We start from the raw sequence: 20,081 nt of genomic DNA on the forward strand, positions 1-20,081 counted from the left end.
AGACGAGAAAACAGCTCTTGCCTTAATTGACTAAGAAAAGTGAGGAGAGAAGAAACTTAATAAGGTCTATAATCAATAGCCCTAAATGTTAAATGGGATTGGCTTTATAAATCATCCATATATATATATATAAATAAGACAGATCCTGTTTCTGTTGCCTGTTTGAGTGTTTGCTTAATAGCCTACTGAGTCCGTGAGCACCAAGCCTCACGCAACCACAACAAGTCGGATAAACAATTTCACAGATCCGGCTGTTTTTTAAACTTTGCTATGCTGTAATAAAGTCTTTACATATTTTTTTTCCGTTAGAACAGCCTCTCTGGTATTATTTATCATTTATTTAGTGTTTACACAGTTCCAAATTGTCAGGAAAATCACATTTATAATCATAATAATAACAACCCTCCCTTTTCTTGATCTCCTTGTTATTATTACTATTATGATCATCATTATAATAATAATAAGTAATGTCATTAGAATGCTTGCCTAAGAGCACCCCCTGTTTAGTCTTAATACCGTAACTTACTTAGGACTATATTTCAATAGTTAAATAGGCTACAGTACTGTATCAATCAATCATTCAGCTGTTCATGTCATCGCACAGCATACAGGTCATTAATTACTTGAAATGCAATCAAGCATTTTAGTTAAAAAATAAAATAAAGCACTCAGTGCTTGCTCCTTACCTTCTTTTTCTTGCTCTCTAGTATTTTCCACAACTAGTCACATTTATTCCATACATCTGACTTCCCCTTTACCTCCTGAGCAACCAGTAAACATTCCTGTTTCAATTTTATTTGTCATGTCCTCTGCATCCCTTTTGCTGTCACGTGTTAAGGTGTTCAGAGTTTGTTATAACAAATTGATTGATGTAATTATGATATGCTATAGGTTAGGCCCTATTGGTCACATGCATCCGATGCATACACGTGTCACGTTAAGAGCAAGGGTCAAGCAAGTAGGGAATGTTTTTCCTAAACAAATTAGGGATTTAAGTAACAGACTTAAGACTTTTCAGTCAGAAATGGTTGTAATTATGTTGCATCTTCAACAACACGGACAGATCGATAAACTCTGTTGATGTTAGAGCAGCAAGTCTGGCACAATCAAATCAATTGCGGTCGGACTCCCTCTAGTCATATGTGTGTCTTAATTATTTAATCAAACAGTGTGCTTAAAGCATCAGACAAGCTCAGTGCATATCGTTGATTTGATTAACACACATAGGATGTCTATTTATGAAAAATACAATAGATTGGTCGAAAGAACAGACGACTCTCGGGCGACAACGTTTATTATTTAAAAAAAATTAAAAATCCCCGTCGGGGATAGCTCTAGCACATTTGTTCATAGGCCTATTCTTTGATAGTTAGAGTTTTTTTGCCAAATTATACTGTAGCACATTTTTGGTAAGCAATAAAGGAGTGATTGTTTCCTACAAGAGCACAAAACTATTGATGGGGAAAAGAAATCGATAGAGTTACATATCCGATATATTATTTATGATATTTCGTATCGTTTTGACAATCATTATTTTTGCGCCAGTTGGCTGTACCTGCACAACTCCAGTACTTGTCCTTCATAGCTGATTCTCCATCTTCTTCATTAACAGGGAACCCATTTGTTTTATGCACTTTTATTTCCAAACTCATTTTCTCATGGCTCTCCCTTGTGAGCAATATGTTCTGAACGCAATAAAATGACAGTATCGAATCACTAATACATATAGAATCGTGAGAATCGCAATACATATCATATTGGCACCTAACCATGAAACATTGTATTGTGAGGTCCTTGGCAATTCCCAGCCTTCACAAAATGTGTACATTTCTAGCACTCTTTCAAAAGCGAGTCAGGTAAAGATCACATTTTTTTTATGGCTTCAATATTGTATTTTAAGACAGTCTTGAATAAGCTAAGTAGGCAATATTGCAGAGGGTAGCATACATTTTTGTCTAATCCATTTTATTTTGTAAAGTGGCCTTTTGCATCAAACACAATACAACAACAGTTCCAGACACCTCCTTGTCTGAAGGACAAGTAGCCAAAACAGGTTAATGTCAAGCCCTGCATGTTTTCAAAAGTCTCATGGAATGTAGGCCTGTATGATAGAACAGGTATTTCAATTGTTATTCCATGCTAAAATGTTATGGGATGCATTTTCTCCATAGTTTTTTTTTAATGGTAGGCCACTCTGGTAGGCCAACATTATGATCAAACAGCGACAGTAGGCCACAAGTAGCCCAACTTGGCCACTGTTAAAATTAACCAAAAAAACTGGGTACAGCCTCAGTTCACACAGTAAAAATGCACTGGAAGTTGCACAGAATTTTCAAAACATTCAAGTTTGCACCAAGGAGACAAAAATGTTCTCAATGCCGCAAAAAAAAATTTGGGAACATTGCCTGGGACTGGGAGTTGCTTAGCTTTAACCCCAAACGAAGGCTATTACACATTTTGACTGATCTAAATAAAATGCTGATGGGTTTAATGTTGAGCTATAAAAAAGGAAACCTTGATTTCAACCCTAAACACCCACAGGGACTTGGGATAATGTTTCCCTCATCTCACAAGGAGAGTTAGGTTTAATTATGTCAGAGGAAGTACCCCTTCATTGGTCTCTGGGCAGGGCTTGAGGATGACCTGGGTATGATTCACTGAGGATGTGTGAGATGAAAGGACATAGGAGGGATAGGAGAGGGGGACCTGGGGGAACCATGAAGCCCAATGCTCTGGAACTGACTCACATGACAATGAGCCACCCAAACTGACCCCACTGTATCCACAGACACAGATCATTAAATTAAATAGAAGGGGAGGGACTGTAGAGGAGGGCAGGCAGCGCTGAGCTTGTGTCCTTGATGCCTTTTAAAAAGGATCTAACGTACGGTCCTGCAGAGTTGTCAAGAGTTGAGACAGAGGACTTTTCTGAGAGGTTAGTTTTAAAGCACGTGCCAAATGGACTGTGACTGGCTGACACTTTATGAAGCGTGAATTCGTCTCACATAATCGCAATGACAAGGTTATTCAGCGTACAGTCAAACGTAATTTGCAACGGGCGTACAAAGTGATACATGAGATAAAACCTCTGACACATTGGAGGCTTTCATTTGATTTAAATATTTCAATAGCATGACAATTGCTATAAATATATGACCTAGCAGAATATGGTCCCGCTCCCCACAGTTCTTTTTGGTTCACTCCCTCACATGGTAGGACTCACCCAATAAGTGTTCCCTTGGAGTTGCGAATGAGGCCAAACAGCACCAGCAGGCAGATGAGGATATTGAAAAGCAGCAGGCCTAAGTAGCCCAGCCACCTGAGGTGGAAAACAACAACAACAACAGTCACGAAACCAACACTCAACCACAAACACAACAGAACTATAGACAGACTGACTGAAGAAACCCCAACACCTGCTGACAAATGCAGCACAGTACAGCAAGAAAAAAATGAGACGTTATCTATGACCAGTGTACAAATTACATCGGTACTGCTAAAGAAATCAAAAGGATACAAACATGGGGATGGCTTCAAACATACATCAAACAAAAATATGTGATCTGAAGACCACTTCCCCTGCGAGATGCTGAGGGAGGAAGTGTTTGAGATGTCGAGAGGAAGTAGCAGGGAGAGCCGGCTGCTGAATCAGACTGATTTAACTGTAAAGGCGTTTCCACTGTTGACTGCAGCCGTCTCCGTTAACGACATTCATACAGATCCAACCATCACTGACTGGCTGGCTGGACGGCCTCACCAGGAGAGAGATTAACTATCTAACTGTGAAATGTACTGAGGATATATAAACTCTTTTACACTGCAGGGTTGTTAACACGAGTTACAGGAGGGAGGACTGTGTTGTGTGTTTCATCCAGTGTCTCCTCCCACTACGTGGTTCATTCGAAGGGTTTTCCCAGAAAAATCGGAGCTCTGATCTGGTTCATATTAGCTTTTTCTGAGTATCAACTGAGATGATTCTCTCTCTAAAAGGCCTGGCAGTAGAATTATGCAGCACGACACCAGCATAAACATACATCTACGAGGGATGACGTACTGGTCGTGTAAATTGCTAATCCTGTAGTGCAGGATTCCTCTCAGAGTAGAAGCTGTGTAGTTCTGTTCACACTCCATTAAACCCAGGTTGCTGTGAGCTCCTGTATGTAAATGAGGCAGCAGCAAAAGTAGCTACGGTAATAATAAAAACTCCCTCATCCCCAACTTGAAATACAAGCAATGAAAAATACAATAAGACAGGAAAACAAACTCCAACTACATTCACCTACAATAGACAAACGATGTACTAAAACAAACAGGCCTCAGTTCTGGTAACGGTTTTGGTGAACAATATACATTTTATGTCCTGAGATGTCATATATTGAGCCTCCCAAGTCTGTCCATCTCTCACCTGTACCAGTCGTAGAGCTCGATGTTGACGGCCAGCTCCTCCAGGGAGATGTCTCTGTTGCCCCAGAAGGGGATCTCCACCATCTGCCTCACCAGCTCGTCCAGCTGACCCTGCAGTTTCTGGATGATAGACAGATAGTCTGTGTGCTTGGCGTACTGGCCCTCCAGCTGCCCCAGACTGCCATCCACCGTCTGCTTCAGGGAGCCCGTGCCATCTGATACCTAGGTAGTAGGCACAGGGAGGGACACCCAAAGTCACAAACAACCCACTCCTTATGGGGATAGACAAAATCAATAGTGTTTATTATATCGTATCTACGTGGGGTTAGCAGGGGAATCACTGCTTCTTATAGTGACCAACAGTATGATGACTGAATGGTGGACCCAGCCCATGTTATGGCTGTGACAGTAGAGATTTTGCTGGGGTGTCATTGTTTCAATCAGAATTCTGAGCATTACCAGTTTCTGCACTCCTGCCACCGTGCGGTTGGCGTGGCGCAGGGAGTACGTCAGCCTGTTCACTCCGTCACAGGTCTCTCCGTTCCCATAGAAACCAACAGCAATGCCGGCGCTGAAAGGAGACAAAGGGGAGGAGAGGAAGCAGTTAGGAGGAGGAAGAGAGGTCGGCATAGCACGGCAGACAGACAGACGAAGCGGGTAGGCATGTGAACCCTGCGTCAACTCCTGCCAGGGATAGATGCCACTGAACAGGCAGCATTGAGCTCCAGCAGAAAGCCTCTCTATACAGAATCCATAGCAACCAAGAGGAATGGGTCAGCAATGCCCAGAGCCCCACCATAGAGCTGACAAAGGTTGCACTGACACAGGAGATCAACCCTTGCCCATTCATGGAGGTCGGAGATTATAGGGGGAGCCGCCCTGGCAATCACAAAGACCTACTGCCTCCCAGCTAGTGCTAGACCAGTGGTTCCCAACCAGGAGCCCTGGGGGTACTTGGTCTATCCACAGGGGGTACTTGAGAAGACTCGTGAGACCATAGGTCTACTGGTAAAAATGCACATTAGGGGACACTTCAGGGGTACTCTGGGCAGAGCAAAATTCAGATGGTGGTACCGTAGCCAAAAAAGGTTGGGAACCACTGGTCAAGACAGGCATGGGGACCAATGAGCTAACCTATAAACAAGTGGAATCAAATGCATTAGAGGTGGCAATATCCAACACTGAATATCTAATTACTTACATTAACATTCCAAATATTAGCTACCTACTAAAAACTACTACCAGCTGGCTTTTAGAAGTCTGTGTTGTCCTTTAGATTAGAATGCAATTGAATTTTGCTCAACAGTGAAACCCAAGAAATTCGTAAGGAACTGAAGACCTGGTGAGAGAGACTGTTGCTCAATACATGTGTGTGTGTGGGGGGGGGGGGGGGGGGGGGGTCATTATTTGTATCAACAATGAGAATGATATCAGGGGGTATCCTTGTCTAAGGAGGAGTTGTCACTACTTTTAACCTCTTTCCCCTTTGGGAAACAAATACCTCACCACCAGGGGTCACTATATCTCTCTCTCTCTCAATTCAATTTGCTTTATCGGCATGACGTAAAAATGCACATATTGCCAAAGCTTACTTTGGAGATTTACAATATTAACATAATTAAAATAATAATCAATATTCTCTAATTCCGTCCCCTTGTGAGCAGTTGAATAGGCGTCACAATCACGGCCTCCCTGCTAACTGAGAGACTGCCGAGCCACACAGCCAGCCCAAACAATAGCCTATTGACCATATGGCCACTCTCAGCTGAACACATGCAAACTGGAGGAGTGTTCCATGTGAAGGATAGTCCATTTACAGTTCACAAACACGTGACATCAGATGGAGGACAGGCTCCATACAGAGAGTCCTTCAGCGCTATAAACTAAAGCAAATAGGCCGATATCATGATGACATCATTATACGGCAGTTGGAGGGACTGTACAAGCAAGATGGAAGGTCTGAGGGCAGTGTATCAAAAGAGATGTTCTGGTCAAACAGACTGGCTTTTAACATTGTATTGCAGGATGTCAAAGCTTCACTGTCATTATCCTACAGTATGTTAACAGCAGGTACGTTCAGTTGATCTTCCTAAGGCTATGGTTACATGGTTTTCTGCAGCCGTAGCAGAGTTCCCATCATTCCTGCAAGGCAGTACATCTGCCAGGATGATCTGTATAGGGTGTGAGTCTGGGGTAAGGCCAAACAAAGGGTTCCTCTGGCATTGATAAACATCTAGCTTGTTCAGCACCAATGGAGCCAAGACCAGGCCATTGCAGTAGTCGTAAACAAAACCTTGAACATTTCAAAAGAGAAGTTTGAGTGTCATGCATTTAAGGCTGCAGCAATAACTAGGCTACATCAACAGACACTAGGCTTACTCAACATAGTGTCTCAGTTGAAGTAGAGCATCTTCAACGACAGATGAGAATATCTCTAAACACAGAGTCGAACTGAATTCTACGATTCAGCCACAGCAACAGTGATATCACATTGACGCACCATCAATGACTTATGACATTGCCATGGCAACCACTTTTGAGCAAAGTTAAAGCTGTACAATACGACAATTACCTCAGGGAGGAGAGAAAGAAGCAGAGTCAATCATTATAGACACACGGCAAGGTAAACTACCTCAGAACAAACCTGGAGAAAGACTTTCAATCACCCCCTGCATAAAATCACCCCCCCTTCATGCCTGTGACATAACATCCCCAGTCCCTCTCCCCAGTCCTCTTTACACAAGAGCATCTGACATCAGAGGGGATTAAATCAAATGGCATGTTGACAAGAGAAACACCTCCTGTTAAAATGGGAGCCAGTCCACTCCTCTTCACCCTGCATCAAATGAGTGGATGGGATTGGCAATTTCCTGATCTGCTGCTAACTAGGGCAATCTCTTCCTCTCGTACTCTGAAGGATGGAAAGGTGAGCTGGAGCTATGGGTTTGTGATCAGGGCAAACAAAGCACATCTCCCTCTGGGGACTGGTAAACTGTGGTGGAAACTTCGAACAGGAAAAACAGGCAGGGATTAAATACACAACAGCCCCACTAGTTTGTTGGTTTAAAAAAAGCTGATACCGATTAAATCGGCCATTTTTTATTATTTATTTGTAATAATGACAATTACAACAATAATGAATGAACACTTATTTTAACTTATTATAATACATCAATAAAATCAATTTAGCCTCAAATAAATAATGAAACATGTTCAATTTGGTTTAAATAATGCAAAAACCAAAGTTTTGGAGAAGAAAGTGAAAGTGCAATATGTGCCATGTAAGAAAGCTAATGTTTAAATTCCTTGCTCAGAACATGAGAACATATGAAAGCTGGTGGTTCCTTATAACATGAGTCTTCAATATTCCCAGGTAAGAAGTTTTAGGTTGTAGTTATGATCGGAATTATAGGACTATTTCCCTCTATACCATTTGTATTTCATTAACCTGTTGGTACTAGGGGGCAGTATTTTCATTTTTGGAAAAATAACGTTCCCAAATTAAACGGGATATTTTGTCAGGACAAGATGCTAGAATATGCATATAATTGACAGCTTAGGATAGAAAACACTCTAAAGTTTCCAAAACTGTAAAAATATTGTCTGTGAGTATAACAGAACTGATGTTACAGCCGAAAGCCTGAGAAAAATCCAATCCGGAAGTGACTCATCTTTTGAAAGCCCTGCGTTCCGATGCGTCCCTATTGAGCTGTGAATGCCCTATCAACCAGATTACGCTTTCTACGTATTCCCCAAGGTGTCTACAGCATTGTGACGTAGTTTTACGCATTTATGTTGAAGAATACCCGTAGGCGGCTTCATTGCGCAAGTGGTCGCCTGATGCTCCCAGAGAAATTCTTGCGTAAAATACAGAGGTAGCCATTATTCTTCTACTGAGAAACCAATTGTCCCGGTTGATATATTATCAAATTAATATTTGAAAAACACCTTGAGGATTGATTATAAATAACATTTGCCATGTTTCTGTCGATATTATGGAGCTAATTTTGAATCTTTTTTGGCGTTGTCGTGACCGCAAATTCCGGTCGATTTCTCAGCCAAATGTGAAGAACAAACGAAGCTATTTCGCCTACAAAATTTATCTTTGGCTATCTACCTGGGAGTCTCGTGAGTGAAAACATCTGAAGTTCATCAAAGGTAAACGATTTAATTTGATTGCTTTTCTGATTTTCGTGACAAGGTTGCCTGCTGCTAGCAAGGCACAATGCTATGCTAGGCTATTGATAAACTTAAACAAATGCTTGTCTAACTTTGGCTGTAAAGCATATTTTGAAAATCTGAGATGACAGGGTGATTAACAAAAGGCTAAGCTGTGTTCCAATATATTTCACTTGTGATATTCATGAATAGGAATATTTTTTTTTTTTAAAGTCTGTTGCGTTATGCTAATTCGTGTCAGATGATGACAACGGTCCCGTTCACGGGATGGGGTGTCACTAGAGGTTAACCTTTGACTATTGGATTGGATGTTCTTATAGGCACTTTAGTATTGCCAGGGTAACAGTATAGCTTCCGTCCCTCTCCTCACTCCTCCCTGGGCTCGAACCAGGAACACAACGACAACAGCCAACCTCGAAGCAGCGTTACCCATGCAGAGCAAGGGGAACAACCACTCCCAAGTCTCAGAGCGAGTGACGGTTGAAACGCTATTAGCGCGCAACACGCTAACTAGCTAGCTATTTCACATCGGCTACACCAGCCTCATCTCGGGAGTTGTTGATAGGCTTGAAGTCATAAACAGCGCAATGCTTGACGCACAACGAAGAGCTGCTGGCAAAACGCACGAAGGTGCTGTTTGAATGAATGCTTACAATCCTGCTGCTGCCTACCACCGCTCAGTCAGATACTTGTATGCTGAGTCAGATTATATGCAAAGCAGGACACGCTAGATAAACTAGTAATATCAACAACCATGTGTAGTTAACTAGTGATTATGATTGATTGTTTTTTATAAGATAAGTTTAATGCTAGCTAGAAACTTACCTTGACTTGCATTCGTGTAACAGGCAGTCTCCTCGTGGAGTGCAACGAGAGGCAGGTGGTTATAGCGTTGGACTAGTTAACTGTAAGGTTGCAAGATTGGATCCCATTATCTGACAAGGTGAAAATCTGTCGTTCTGTCCCTGAACAAGGCAGTTAACCCACCGTTCCTAGGCCGTCATTGAAAATAAGAATGTGTTCTAAACTGACTTGCCTAGTTAAATACATTTTAAATAAAAAGGTGTAAAAAAATAGAATTAGGCCAAATCAGTGTCCAAAAATACAGATCTCCGATTGTTATGAAAACTTGAAATCGGCCCTAATTAATTGGCCATTCCGATTAATCGGTCGACCTCTAGCCCTGATAGTTTGAGTTTGTAACATGACTTTTTAAGTGCTTTACGTTTGGGTGTTCAAAAAGACATTGCCAGAAATGACATATGAGTTCCATCTCCCTGTCATCGACCAGCACAGTGCGTTTATAGCAGGCTGAAGACAAACCAGAGAGATGTTATCGCATACTCAATGTCAAGCCTAAAAACGGATTTACATGAAAGGCAGTTCTGCTTCCTAGGCTATTGCCTGGGATTTCCATCATCTTAAATTAGGCAAGCAGCAACAACTCCTTTAATCTCGACAACCTCAAGTTACGCAGCCAAAACGTAACAGGAGTGAGAGAGGATGGGCACGTGACTGTGAGGACTCCCTCAAATCATGAGCGTTGTGCAAGACTTCAGAAAAAAGAGGGGAAAAAATGCATCAAGATTCTCTCAAGTTTCATGACAGTTGGACCATAAACTTACACTGCCTGTCATTCATGTTGCATTAAACTGAATTGACATACCGCACAGGGCATTTTTACTCACTGCTCTAATCCCACTTTGCTTGCGCTCTCACCACACACACACACAAAACGACGACACAGTCGACGACACACAGGGAGAGAGTAATTGTCATGCAGCCCACATGCTCATCAAGTCTCCATGCTTTTGTGCGCCGCTCTGCAGTGATTTCAGCTGAATCCAACAAGATGGCTCTGAACTGATCCAACTCAGGGGAAGTGAAAACAGGAGTCGGCGAAGCCCAGTGTTACAGTGACAAAAACAGGAAGATTCCACAATTGAGTCAGCAAAGAAGCTCATGCTTGGATTTCACAAGCTCTCCCATATAAATTAACTCTTTATTGGGGATATGGAAGCTTTTAATGTCTCTCTCTCTCTTGGGCATCCTCCATTTGTAAAGACATTTTTCAGTTTTCTGTATGCGTGGGAGTTCTTCGCTCTGCTCTCATGTTGTTCTTCCCTTTCTCATGACTCCTCTGAGACTGCATGCTTATACAAGTATCTGGCCTAACAGTCAAATTCCAGAGGATTACTTAAATAGTAATTATTATAGATATTTTTTATATATTTAACCTTTATTTAACTAGGCAAGTCAGTTAAGAAGAAATTCTTATTTACAATGATGGTCTCATCTATACATGAGAGAATAGGCTTTGCTTGGATTTTTTTTTTAAGGCTGTGTTCACACCTCCACAATGCTGAACATAAACTGCACAAAGCAGATGGTTGGATTCTTAAAGGTGTCCTTGAACGCAGCGCAATACATTAAACTGACTTATTGCATTTATTTGGGTGGATCCGTGAAGAGCCGAGGCCTCTTTTTCCATGTGGTCAACAGGCGAACAGGAAAACACTGACTAAGATCATGAGCAGAAGCTATCGGCCCTTTTTAATATCTCTCCGTCTGTCTGTCCTTCCTTCTTTCTCCTGCCACGAGGCCATTTTTCTCTGCGGTTGCGGCTGCTTTCCTATTTCCGCTTTGATCATCTATGTACGAGCTACAGACAGTGACTGTCTACAGTTTGCTGTCTGTGTGTGTGTCCATCTGTGCGTCCCTAGATGAGCAGAACGACTTCCATTTCAGCGCCTTGAGACTCCTGGCTGGGCCTCTGTGTAGACAATGATGCCATGACCTGAGAAGTACTAAACAAATAGAGGAAACAGACTAAACTGTTTACTTGTTTGGGTGGTCTGGGGGCTGAACCCACAACACAAAGCTCTTCTAAATTAAAGCTGAAGGAGCCGTTTCCTCATCCTCCCAAATCTTTATTGGCAGATTATTAAACACACAACACAAAGTGCATATGACAGTTAAGATTCACTTTGGCTCCACAGCAGGTCTCTGTTACAAAACCACCCACTACGTTGGTTACTGTTTCTATCATTAATGGAAGAATGGATTTGTTTTCTCCCCTTCCAAAAAGGCTTCCATGTACACAGACTAGGGATGGGCATTTTAAATATTTTCACTATTCAAATAATATAATATATATACAGTGGGGCAAAAAAGTATTGTGCAAGTTCTCCCACTTAAAAAGATGAGGCCTGTAATTTTCATCATAGGTACACTTCAACCCATTCCTCCATGCAGATCTCCTCTAGAGCAGTGATGTTTTGGGGCTGTTGCTGGGCAACACGGACTTTCAACTCCCTCCAAAGACTTTCTATGGGGTTGAGATCTGGAGACTGGCTAGGCCACTCCAGGACCTTGAAATGCTTCTTCCGAAGCCACTCCTTCGTTGCCCGGGCGGTGTGTTTGGGATCATTGTCATGCTGAAAGACCATGTCACATTTCATCTTCAATGCCCTTGCTGATGGAAGGAGGTTTTCACTCAAAATCTCACGATACATGGCCCCATTCATTCTTTCCTTTACACGGATCAGTCGTCCTGGTCCCTTTGCAGAAAAACAGCCCCAAAGCATGATGTTTCCACCCCCATGCTTCACAGTAGGTATGGTGTTCTTTGGATGCAAACTCGGGCATTCTTGATCCTCCAAACACGATGTGTTGAGTTTTTACCAAAAAGTTATATTTTGGTTTCATCTGACCATATGATATTCTCCCAATCTTCTTCTGGATCATCCAAATGCTCTCTAGCAAACTTCAGAAGGGCCTGGACATGTACTGGCTTAAGCAGGGGGACACGTCTGGCACTGCAGGATTTGAGTCCCTGGCGGCGTAGTGTGTTACTGATGGTAGGCTTTGTTACTTTGGTCCCAGATCTCTGCAGGTCATTCACTAGGTCCCCCCGTGTGGTTCTGGGATTTTTGCTCACCGTTCTTGTGATCATTTTGACCCCACGGGGTGAGATCTTGTGTGGAGCCCCAGATCGAGGGAGATTATCAGTGGTCTTGTATGTCTTCCATTTCCTAATAATTGCTCCCACAGTTGATTTCTTCAAACCAAGCCTGGTGCAGGTCTACAATTTTGTTTCTGGTGTCCTTTGACAGCTCTTTGGTCTTGGCCATAGTGGAGTTTGGAGTGTGACTGTTTGAGGTTGTGGACAGGTGTCTTTTATACTGATAACAAGTTCAAACAGGTGCCATTAATACAGGTAACGAGTGGAGTACAGAGGAGCCTCTTAAAGAAGGTCTGTGAGAGCCAGAAATCTTGCTTGTTTGTAGGTGACCAAATACTTACTTTCCACCATAATTAGCAAATAAATTCATTAAAAATCCTACAATGTGATTTTCTGGATTTTTTTTCTCGTTTTGTCTGCCATAGTTGAAGTGTACCTATGATGAAAATTACAGGCCTCTCATCTTTTTAAGTGGGAGAACTTGCACAATTGGTGGCTGACTAAATACTGGTGGCTGACTAAACAAGTGTAGACTTTACCGTGAAATTGCTGTATGCTTTCTGTGACTAGTTGCTGACCTAACATAATGATATGTTTTGCTTTCGCCGAAAAGCTTTTTTGAAATCGGACACTGTGGTTGGATTAAGGAGAATTGTATCTTTAAAATGGTGTCTAATACTTGTATGTTTGAGAAATTTGAATTATGAGATTTCTGTTGATTGAATTTGGCGCCCTGCAATTTCATTGGCTGTTGGCGAGGGGTTCGGGGTACACGTCCTGGTAATCCGTCTGGCCCAGCAGCTTTGTGAATGTTGACCTGTTTAAAAGGTTTTGTTCATATCGGCTACCGATTTACACGCCCTGTTTTTTTTACAGTGCACACATCATAAAAACTATATTAAAAAGTGTGTTTTATTAAATGAAGAATGTTGAATGTCACGGTATATACTTGTATGTAGGAATGTCACATCATGGATCATCATGAGTTAATTCAGGCAAAGCCTTTTCAATGTTAAAATAGGCCTATACCTTTTTTGCAGCAAAAAATGTACACTCACAAATGATCAAAAACTAACGTTTTTGCGATTAAATCGGACCCTTCCCTAGCACAGACCACATTAATTATACAAAAGCATTAAGCACAGAGCGTAGTCTTGCTCAATTCATGATACCTCCGCTGCTTATTATGGGTTGTGCTCCTTCCCAATGGGGAGAGACCCTCTCAGCCTGTGAAAGGAGGGCAGGGCGAAGTGAGTTTTCGGTGAATCTCTTCTCCTTACAAGCATAGATGGGAGTCGATAAGACTCCCACAGCCGGGAAGAAATATTTTCAGCTGCCTGGGCTTGCAGAGACTTGCATCATGTGGATGGTTTCGTTCTCACAGGAGGGGCAGAGCCAGAGAGGCAGGCAGAGAGACTCCAGAAGCTCACTGTTATGGCAGCAGCAGATGCAGACTGTCATTACTCACTGGGGGTTCAGGGAGGCGAGATATCCATCATTCAGATTCAGCCAGAGATGCAATTACAGTTCAGGGAGAGGTACCATCCTCCATCTGGGTCCCAGCGCCTTGAAACAGAAGGCTGGGAAGTGCCTATCCCAGACGGATGGAGACTGAGGTGAGAAGACGAAAAACCCTTCATCAGTCATAAATACGGGGCTGTGCCCCAGACCTCAGACACTCCAGAGTGGCCATTCTGGCCAATAGCTTTGTCTTCAGAGATCACTCACAAAGGGGCTGCATAATCAAAAAAGGAAGGTTTTTCTAGGAATTCGAGGTCCATTATTTTGACAGACAGCACTGTTCATTCACTTATCTGTCACTCAGAACATGACCCTTTGTGAGACCCAGGGATTCCAAAGCTTGTCTGTGCGACTGCGGGTGGACTCGCCTGTCGTTCTTCCAGACAGCCGTGTAAATCATTGGTTGGGAGGGACTCTGGAAGGAAGGACTCAGAAACAGACAACAGTTTGGTCTGGTTTCCCACTGTACTAGACACAGAGCTACTCTTTAATAGTGACAGGGCATACTGTCCTTAGCATTTACCCCAATGTGATACTTTGCCATCCCATTGAAGTATACTGTACAAAAATATAAAATGCAACATTTCAAAGATTTTATTGGGATACAGTTCATAGAAGGAAATCAGTCAATTGAAATAAATCAATAATCTATAGATTTCACATGACTGGGCAGGGGTGCAGCCATGGGAGCCATGCTCAGCCAATCAGAATGAGTTTTTCCCCCACAAAAAGGGCTTTATTACAGACATAAATACTCAGCACAGTACTGACAAATTCTATAAAATGTTGGAGATGGCTTGTGGTAGAGAAATTAGCAACAGCTCCGTTGGACATTCCTGCAGTCAGCATGCCAATTGCATGCTCCATCAAAACTTTAGACATCTGTGGCATTGTGTTGTGTGACAACACTGCACATTTTATTGTCCTCAGCACAAGGTGCACCTGTGTAATGATCATGCCGTTTAATCAGCTTCTTGACATGACAAAGGAGAAATGCTCACTAACTGGGATGTACACAAATTTCCGCACAATATTTGAGAGAAATAAGCTTTTTGTGCGTATGGAAAATGTCTGGGATCTTGAATACTATATAGTAGGCCATCTAGTGTGATTAGCTCTGCAAGATTGACACTTTTGCAGAATTCTTGGGGTAGCCTAATTCCTGAAAATGCACCACCATTTTATTGTCATTCAAAGGGTTCTAACTCCAAACGACCTGAGTCCTTGAGTATCCCTCTGCCTGCTCTGAGCCAGTCCTCTGGGTCTTCTTCTGTGTCCTGAGATGGCCTCTGAGAGAATGTTGCCATGGAAACTACGGTGGGGGCTCATTTGTCACAGTTTGAATGTGGGACATCCTTTGTTTTCCTAACTTTTTCATGACTTTCCAGTACATTGCTTGAGGACTACCTGCAGAGACGAGGCCTCACAAGCTCACGGCTATCATGTCTATCCCAGAGCATAGGGACGTTGGCATGGTGTTTGGTAAGGAACAAACATTTCAGACAGAGATGCTGAAAACTGCCATGATTCCATGGCAATTTTGACTGCAGTGCAGCACAGGAACTTGCGTATACCAATGACGCAAACTAAAGCCTAAATATGGATGGCTGGCCATTAAAACAAGTTGTGGTTCAGTCTAGAGCTGTTCAACAGTTGACTTGCCTAGTTAAATAAAATAAATAAAAATAACAGCTAAGAGCCGTTCAACAGCTGAGACCCATCACATGACCACAAAAAATGTTCTGTGAACTCTTCACTGTTCATAATCATACAGATTACATGACACAACAATGCCTCACCAACTTCCTCGTTCCACTTATTCAGTGTTCTGTGGCATCAATTTACTCCAGAAATAGAATCAAATATGTCCTCATCTTCATAACAGCGTCTCTCAGTCAGACAACAACCACTTCATCAGCTTTAAACAAATCAATACCACTCCCACTATAATTAATCCACATATGTTAATCCAGGAAGTCATAAGAAATTAATTGAGAATCCCAGAAAGACCTGGCTTATCCTTGATTAGGCCTAGTTAGACTAAACATATGTGATTTTTATTGCAGCGTTGTCTGTTGATATATAATATATAAGTATAATAGTTAGATAACCTAGACTAAGAAAGGAAAGCTAATAGCCTAGACATAAAAAAAGTATCAGTGACTGAGGGTTATTTCATTTGAGGCAGACTACAGAAAGTACCTAGAGGGATTTGTGGTTTCAAGCCTTTTAACCCTGTGCACCTCTCATTCTCTGCTTCAGTAGATTTTACAGATGCAAGATTGTTTAAAAAAAATCCTTAACACCAGATAAGGGGTTAAAGAAAAGCAGCAAGTGCCCAAGTACCCTCCAATTGAGAGCTCCAATGAAGTAAGGAGAATACCATCTCACCACAGTAGTTAGACACTAAACCAGCAGCTTTCAGACGCTACACTCTACCACAAACTTAAACACTTACATCCCTTCCACTGCAGAAAAGTTGTTTGCCTACACAAAAATAATAATTTCTCAACGGGATTAAGTTTACAGGTCAAAGTTCAGAAGAATTGTGGGGGTCCTGTCTGTCATCCCCAGACCACAGCATGCAACCCATCGTTTGTGAAGTCCAATGTCAAATGAAGGTCTGCTCTTGTATCCTCAGTTCAGAAGGGGAGAGGTGTAAAAAACAAAAGCAGCATCAGACTGTCTGTGTGTGTGTGTGTCAAATACCTCCTGAGTCCATTATGTCACAGCTCTGCTCTCCTTAGAGCTCAGCCTCCGGCAGAGTAAACTATCCATAAATTCTAGGGGTCTAACGGTCCTCCAAACCCACGGTTCGGTACGTATTGAGGTTTTGGAGTCACGTTTAAGTTTGGTTTCGGTACAGCGGGAACATTAAATGCTATTCACAATGTTCAGCATTCACAATGTTCCAACTACTAATTACCAGTTGGAGGGCCCTTTAAGTGGATTTTTCCCAGTAAATATAAAATGTACCCTTCCCTCTTGGTAATGAACGCACCATGATAGTTGCTCGAGCATTTTTTAAGAGGGGCTGAAACCCCCGATTCTCAACCACCGTGAATGGGCGCATGTCCGGGGTTATAAACCGAAGACGGCAAAAAATAAAACAGTCTACCAATCGTTCTTGGAATTTCTTTGGCCAGGTCAGAATCAGCTGCCAAAGAATGCTTGAATGCAGAGGGGAGACGATGTTGTTGTTATTTCTTAGCGTTACTGTCTTGCTCCGGTATACTGGGGTGTCAACATGAGGTGTTGGCAGCTGCATAGGCTATTCTCCTTGAGCAGAATGACATACTGTTAAGCATTTATCCACAACTCTCTGTCCATTGGCGCTGGAATCTACTGGGAAGCCAAAATGTTCCCAGACTGGAGATTTAAACGATGAATGAAGACCCTCCAATTCTGGTTAATCAACCCCACCACTCGCCATCATACAAAAATAATTCACTTAAGCGTCTCAGAAAAGGACAGTTCGATATGCGCCAATTCAAATTTAAATGTTGATTAACACGTGAGCAAAGGCTCTAGCTGTTTTAATGGAATAGCCTGAAATGTACTCAAGAGATGTATGTCTGTGTTTTTAAAGGTTCGGTACGAATACATGTACCGTTAAACCCTTAATAAATTCCCTCCAGCAGTCTATGCGTGAGGTCTTAAAACCAGTCACATATGACACTGTGGGTGGTGCTCATTGATCTCAGAGCAAGACTGCTGGCAATGTGTTAGATAAAGGCATCAAGGAGATTAAAAAGGCACAAACTGCTCCATCATGCATGAAATACGCTTACAGGGCCAATCAAGGAGGTTAAGGGGTAATGGTGAACATGGCTAATCCGAGGAGGTTAACTTCTTGGATATAGGGGGCGCTCTTTTAATTTATGGATTAAAAAAAGTGCCCGTTTTAAGCGCAATATTTTGTCACGAAAAGATGCTCGACTATGCATATAATTGGCAGCTTTGGAAAGAAAACACTCTAAGGTTTCCAAAATTGCAAAGATATTATCTGTGAGTGCCACAGAACTCATGGTACAGGCGAAACCAAGATGATACTTCAACCAGGAAATGGGCAGAATTTTCGAAGCTCTGTTTTCTATTGTCTCCTTATATGGCTGTGAATGTGCCGGGAATGAGCCTGCCCTTCCTATCGTTTCTCCAAGGTGTCTGCAGCATTGTGACGTATTTGTAGGCATATCATTGGAAGATTGGCCATAAGAGACTACATTTACCAGGGGTCCGCCCGGTGTCCTTTGTCTAAATTGGTGCGTAATCTACAAGCTGCACGCAGTCATCCAGTGATTGAGAGGAGAGAGAAGGCTTTCAACGAACGATATTACATGAAGTGTGAAAAACACCTTGAGGATTGATTCTAAACAACGTTTACCATGTTTCAGTCGATATTATGGAGTTAATTTGGAAAAAAGTTTGGCGTTTTGAAGACTGAATTATCGTTTTTTTTTGGTAGCCAAACGTGACGCACCAAACGGAGCAATTTCTCCTAAACAAATCATCTTTCAGGAAAAACGGAGCATTTGCTATCTAACTGAGAGTCTCCTCATTGAAAACATCTGAAGTTCTTCAAAGGTAATGATTTTATTTGAATGATTTTCTGGTTTTTGTGAAAATGTTGTCTGCTGATGCTAACGCTAAATGCTACGCTAGCCGCGCTAGCTGTTACACAAATGCTTATTTTGCAATGGTAGATAAGCATATTTTGAAAATCTGAGATGACAGTGTTGTTAACAAAAGGCTAAGCTTGAGAGCTAGCATATTAATTTCATTTCATTTGCGATTTTCATGAATAGTTAACGTTGCGTTATGGTAATGAGCTTGAGGCTGTATTCACGATCCCGGATCCGGGATGGCTCGACGCAAGAAGTTAACCTCCTCGGATTGGCCATGTTCACCATTACCGCTTTACCTCCTCGGATTAGCCATGTTCACCATCACCCCTTAACCTCCTCGGATTAGCCATGTTCACCATTACCGCTTAACCTCCTCGGATTAGCCATGTTCACCATTACCGCTTAACCTCCTCGGATTAGCCATGTTCACCATTACCGCTTAACCTCCTCGGATTAGCCATGTTCACCAGCACCCCTTAAGCGGTAATGGTGAACATGGCTAATCCGAAGAGGTTAAGCGGTAATGGTGAACATGGCTAATCCGAGGAGGTTAAGCGGTAATGGTGAACATGGCTAATCCTTGCATTGTTATCTGCAGTCCCAGGCTTTACATGTTGAAATTAGAGATGACCCACCTCATTACAGCGAGGCCTGTATTTTGGGTAGTGAACCAATGAGTGATCAGAGCCTTACGTCTTTCCACGCGGGACTCACCTGCAGACAAGCGTGGCGATGATGACACACCAGGCGGTGCAGCAGCAGTCGGCGTTGGGCTGCTCCTCGCTCTTCTTCCGCCGGCAGCACAGCCAGAAGGAGTAGAAGAGCATGAAGAGGAGGTCCAGGGCCAGGCAGGCTAGAGCCACGCCTCCCAGCAGCAGGATGGACTGAGGGGGGAACAAGAGGGCGATGAGACGTCATCTCACACATATAATGACTCATAGCAACGGAACGCTTTGCGGTTATTACACACATACATCCGCTGTTGTATGTGTGTAAGCTTTCAGAGAGACTATGTAGAATGTAGAGAGATACAGGAGCCAAGCATCCAGGATCCATTTTGTTGTCCTAGAACAAATTTAGACTATTTTATTATTTTTATTTTTACTGCATAGCTGTTGCCTGTTGGAATGATATTGGGGGAAAGGGCATACCTAGTCAGTTGCACAACAATGCATTCAACCGAAATGTGTCTTCCGATTTAACGCAACCCCTCTGAATCAGAGAGGTGCGGGGGACGTCCACATCATCAGAGCCCGGGGAGCATTTGTTGTTGGGGGTTAACTGCCTTGATCAAAGGCAGAACGGCAGATTTTTCCACCTTGCCGGCTCGGGGCTTCAAACCAGCAACCTTTTGGTTACTGGCCCAACTCTCTAACCGCTAGGCTATC

The 20,081-nt window shown here is 42.5% G+C and overlaps 1 protein-coding gene across 2 annotated transcripts in view; it reads right to left on the reverse strand.

Moving 5' to 3' along the window:
* Positions 1-20,081, reverse strand: part of LOC109893361 (protein tweety homolog 3-like) — a 60,232-nt gene that overhangs the window by 22,148 nt on the left and 18,003 nt on the right. For both annotated transcript variants that reach the window (XM_020486559.2, XM_031834077.1), the window contains exons 2-5: positions 19,408-19,577; positions 4,864-4,975; positions 4,406-4,626; positions 3,224-3,319 (exon numbers count right to left, since the gene is read on the reverse strand). In XM_020486559.2, the coding sequence (XP_020342148.1) occupies positions 3,224-3,319; positions 4,406-4,626; positions 4,864-4,975; positions 19,408-19,577 (599 nt within the window). The remainder of the gene's footprint in view (positions 1-3,223; positions 3,320-4,405; positions 4,627-4,863; positions 4,976-19,407; positions 19,578-20,081) is intronic.

Source organism: Oncorhynchus kisutch, linkage group LG10, assembly GCF_002021735.2.
Source record: "Oncorhynchus kisutch isolate 150728-3 linkage group LG10, Okis_V2, whole genome shotgun sequence".
Classification (NCBI taxonomy): Eukaryota; Metazoa; Chordata; class Actinopteri; order Salmoniformes; family Salmonidae; genus Oncorhynchus; species Oncorhynchus kisutch.